At 43.8% G+C, this 5,000-nt stretch overlaps 1 protein-coding gene across 1 annotated transcript; it reads right to left on the reverse strand.

Annotated features, from left to right (window-relative positions):
* Window positions 1-2,616: 2,616 nt before the first annotated feature.
* Window positions 2,617-4,481, reverse strand: tcf21 (transcription factor 21). Its single transcript, XM_026995540.2, has 2 exons — window positions 3,645-4,481; window positions 2,617-3,054 (listed from the first exon to the last, which is right to left on the reverse strand). The coding sequence occupies exons 1-2, from the start codon at window positions 4,092-4,094 to the stop codon at window positions 2,965-2,967; spliced, it is 540 nt and encodes a 179-aa protein (XP_026851341.1). The 5' UTR covers window positions 4,095-4,481; the 3' UTR covers window positions 2,617-2,964.
* Between the last annotated feature and the right edge of the window lie 519 nt (window positions 4,482-5,000).

Genomic DNA, 5,000 nt, shown 5'->3' on the forward strand with positions numbered 1-5,000 from the left:
CCAGTAGGCAAAAGTCGGATAGTAGTGAATTCCATTCATCACGTGATTTGATCATCATACAGAATATTTGCTCTGCTGTTACAAATCCGCTTCATGAAGGGGTCTAAAAGTCACCGAGACTGGAAGTGCGATCCTGTTCTGTGAAACGTAATGGTATGGCAGCTCCTGACTCGTCAGCTTTGGAGATAACGAAGGCTTTGCTTTATGCGTCACTCGGACGCAACCCTGGGTCGTTAATTTTTTAATTATCTACACACTGCCACTAAATTAGAAATGAGTAGGAAAATGTATGGCATCTATTCGCAAGCGCGTTCCTGTGGCTGGTGGGCGCGTACGTTTGACATACGTGCCCCAGGCGCTGTTCGCCGCGTGGGTGCTGAAACCCACGGTGATCAGTGATGCGGCCTCCTCCGCATATTCCCTTCACGACGAGGGAATTTTATGTGTAGTTAATTCTAGTTTGGTTTTGTCCCTGCGCTTAAACTTTTCGAAAATCATTTAAAGGGAATGGCTGTTTAGGATGAACAGCGACAGATTGAGACCTCCGACAGAGACCAGGCGCGGAGATTTAACGCGGTTCTGTTTTATACCATCTCTACGGACCTGTCATAAACTTTAACACAGAGTCACACATACAACCACACAAACTCTCTCCCTCTCTCTATCACGCACTCTCTCTCTCTCTCTCTCTCTCTCTCTCTCTCTCACACACACACACACACACGCACGCACACACACACACACACACACACACACACACACACACACGCACACACACGCACACACACACTTCTCCGTGGTAGCTCTGAGTGTGTGCAGCTCCAACAAAATCTCGATGTTCTTTCTCAAGAGATCTTGGACCATTAAAAAAGAGATTTGGGCAACCGTCCAACAAAACAATTAGGCATCTTCTCCCAGTGCATGGGAATCCTGGCCCCTTCTATCTAACTAATGACTGTCCATCCCCCACCTCCTCTGAGCCGCTGTACAGGCAAAAGACGGGCAGAGCACAGCTGGCCCGGGGCAAAGCCCACTGGTCTCCGCGGTGGTCCTCCGTGATGGAGCGTCGTGCCACATCCGCGCTGATGTATAGGACGAGCTCCGCACAGGAAGTCAGGGGGACACTCTTAAAGAAACTGCCGTGTGTGTGTGTGTGTGTGTGTGTGTGTGTGTGTGTGTGTAAGAGAGAGAGAGAGAGAGACGGCGAAACAGAGATATCCTCCCATCGGATTTTCTAAATGGTGACATGCTAAAAATGTGGTAAAATCCGGTTTTCATAAGATGACCTCGTCTTGTGGGAAAAGCATGCAAAGAAAAATAACATTTATGAGCATGATATTTAAACAATGTTATATTATCTAAAGCAAAATCAAAAGGAACACTGTCTACTACAAAAAGGACAAAAACAAGCGTAATTTTATAAATCAGGCTTTGTTTATAAATCCATATTTCCTACATTTTCCATAGAGCAAACTCGATCTCGCCCCCGCATACTGAACCTAAACCCAGAAGTGAAACACACATACATTCTTAAAAATGTTCTGACTAAAACTAAACGTCTGCTTATAGTGGTTGGATTATTATGCGCTTACTCGGGCGACTAATTACATGTTTAACGCAAAAAAGAACGGCCGAATCGCAGGACGGAAAGGTCGTATATTTAAAACGGTCTATAAATAATCTTTACAAAATGAAATGCGGCTGAGACGGTTCAAAGACGGTTTGCCCTGATCGTTAAATCTCCTTGTGCTAAAGTAAATGAACTCCTATCACACTTCGCCTCGAAACTTATCAACAGATTTCAGGATGATCAATGTTGTTTTATTGCTCGTGTGTGTGTGCGTGTGTGAGAGAGCCTCCCTCGCTCTCCCAGTCTCGCGGATCAGCCCTCAGCTTCTCCTTATAATAACACTGCCTGATGGATGGTGGCGGTCTTGTTATTGTCTTGCGCCATTAGATCTTTTACTCCTGCAGTGGCTTTGTACCTCCGTGGCGTACAGAGCGAACTGCGCTTGAAGAGGACGTGTCCTGCACGCGGGGGCAGTGTTTTTCTAAGCTAAAGGCGCAGCACAGCGGTGACATTGGACGTCCTCTTGATAATTCTCGGCAACTCGTGCTCTCGCGGGCCTCGGAGGAGTAAGGCATAAATATCTGTCTGTGCGGTATAAACATATCGGTCACAACCCCGCGCGAAATTAAACAACGACTGGAGAGCGAGATTAAGAGCTACGCGATTCACTGATTTAAAACAACCAACCTAAAACACCGACCACGTCATCTTACATTTTTCTGGCCTGATTGCTTCTTAACAGATTAGACAAAAATCTGAAAAAATTAAATGTCTCGTTTGGAGAATTTTGTACCATTACTTAACATAAAGAGAATCCTTTACTTTTCTTCCAATTAAGAGAATCTGACTAATGATCTTATCCTTCTCGCGCAGTGTCTTGTTTCCACTGTTCTGCCTTAAAACGCAATAATGTGGGTAGGCGCGCACGATAAGAAAGTTCACGCAGGTCAGAAAAAGGTAAATAAACACCAACTACCCGGCGCATGATCCGTCAAAACCCATCAAGAACGATAAAAACGAAATAATGACAAAATTTCAGCCTAATATGCAAAATTATACCAAAGACATTTTATTTATAAAAATGCTGTCTTTTTAAAAGTTTACAGCAAATTGCATTTGGGGACAATTAACCCACGTCACCAAAAGCATATTTTGCATTAAAAAGTGGTTAAACAATCTAGATATAACAACTGTATAAAACTCACACATTGTACTTTCCTCGAACCAGCAAGGCAAGAATGTGAAATATTTAAATAAAAATCAGTTTCTCTTTACAGGAATGCGCGTGAGGATGTCTTCCCCCATTATTCCCCCTCGTGCCTTAGAACAGGAGATGACGTGCTTTCGGTATATAAAAAGAATATAAAATATGTCCGTGATTTAGTCCGATCCTCTCACGAGGCCGTGGTCCCACATAATCTTGTGGAATTCAGCATCTCTTTAAGTTCATTCTCCGGTTTCCCCGCCACCATAAAAGGCCACGTCTGCAGAAAACGAGATTTGTATCAGGGCAAAAAGGAGATGGTCATAATCAATTATTTAAAAACTACAGTACAGTCTCCTGTGCCATAAAACTGGACCTGCAAAGAAAATGAGCAGAAAAACATTCTGGTGGTCTTTTATATTTGAAATAGCAAAATCATCGTTGGCTGTAAGAGCTAAGAAGGTTGCGTGCAGTCGCTGCCCGGGCCCACAGCATCCCGTAGACAGGACCCAGTTAGGCCTACCTAAAACCAAGCAGGCCGAAATGCAAAGCAGTTTCTTGGATAAACTAGTGAGTTTCTTGATGCTTGGCTTTCCTTCTTGGTGTTTATTTGCCTCGACTCATGCAGGTAAGGGAAAAATGAAAACAGGCCTACTCATACACACAAACACACCGCTCTTCGGACTCACCTCGGCCTGGACATTTCTCAACGATATTGGCCGTGGACAGCAATAGCTTTAGTTTAATTCATTAACGAAGTTGTCACATATATTACTTGCAAACGATACTTCTCCACACCAGAGGAATGATAAGCTCGAAAAGTGAATGACGGGAAAATAAACAGTAGGCTAAAACAAATGTGTTTCATACCAGGTTGACGGGGTGGATATAGCCGTTCTCGTACTTGTCGTTGGCGAGAATCTGTCGCAGGTGTGCGATGTAACTCGACGCAAGTCTCAGCGTATCCAGTTTGGAGAGTTTGGTGTCTGGTGGCACCCATGGTAACGTGGTCTTCAACCGGGAGAAAGCTTTGCTCAGTACGCGCATCCTCGCCCTCTCGCGCGCGTTCGCCGCGTTCCTCTGGACCTGCTTTCCTTCACGTGCCACTCCGTTGGGCACCGTTTTCCGTGAAGCGGCTGTTTTGCGCCGTTTTCCTGCGGATCCAGTAAGGTCTGAGGCGGAAGCGCTGTCGCAGTTAGAGCTTTCCTCGGTACTTTCGTTCGACGCCCCCGGGTCTTTACCTGAACCGAATTTAAGCAGATCGTCCAGCAGTTCCGCTTCGTGGAATTCATCCACGTCGCTGATGGAGCCGGTGGACATGACCGGTAAATTAGATGGGGGGTTAGAAAAAGCAGAAGATCAAATTCAAATCTAGACTTTTCTACCTTGACACTGTCTTAAAATATATGTTTTATGGTTACGGACGTGGAACGCGCGTCACTGTGCGTAAGACACCTCTAACGAGTGGAAGACACTCGGAACTGACCATTTATCTCTCGCGGCCAGGGGCGTGCCCTCGCGCCGTGGGTGGACACTCCTGCTGGAAACAAGCAGACGAAAAGGCGCAGATGCCCCGAGTGCGAAAACCACTCATCGAGGACAATGCAACTCAGCCTCTTACACAGAGAGCTGTGCTCCAGGGTCATGTGTGCTTCAAATGAAGTTAGACGAGGTACATTTTAGGAGAACAAAATAATTAACTATGTGCTCAAAACTATATTTAAAACATCCTGTAATTTGTTTTATTGCAGTCACAAAAATGCATAAAAATGGAAAAATCGCGGTAATAAATTTATTTTGGTAAAAGCGCTAACGATTCATTCTCATAATACGTCTCATTTTGTGCCACTATAAACGCATGGCCAGTTTTTTCACATGCCGCGTCTATAAACAGATCACTTAAATAGACCTACTGAGAATCTCGATATACATAGAGACAGACTACTATAAATAATATAATAATAATAATACTGTAATAATAATGATAATAATTGTCATGATATTGCTACTAAACTAAACAATCTAAACAAATCTAAACAAGCTAACAGACAGATAGATAGCTAGATAGATAGCTAGATAGATAGATAGATAGATAGATAGATAGATAGATAGATAGATAGATAGATACATACATACATACATACATACATACATACATACATAATCGTAGCCCTGAAACAAATGTCCAAGGTGAAGAAATAAGCGTTTACGAATCAGTTAACTTGT

This window comes from Electrophorus electricus, chromosome 24 (assembly GCF_041902795.1).
Source record: "Electrophorus electricus isolate QZ-2024a chromosome 24, ASM4190279v1, whole genome shotgun sequence".
Taxonomy (NCBI): domain Eukaryota; kingdom Metazoa; phylum Chordata; class Actinopteri; order Gymnotiformes; family Gymnotidae; genus Electrophorus; species Electrophorus electricus.

What these genes read in the sequence shown, in the direction of transcription:
- tcf21 (XM_026995540.2), bottom strand. Translation starts at nt 4,094, where the DNA reads ATGTCCACCGGCTCCATCAGCGACGTGGATGAATTCCACGAAGCGGAA. An exon ending in ATATCCACCCCGTCAACCTG is followed by an intron (nt 3,055 to 3,644) that starts GTATGAAACACA and finishes CGTTTTCTGCAG; the next exon opens with ACGTGGCCTTTTATGGTGGC.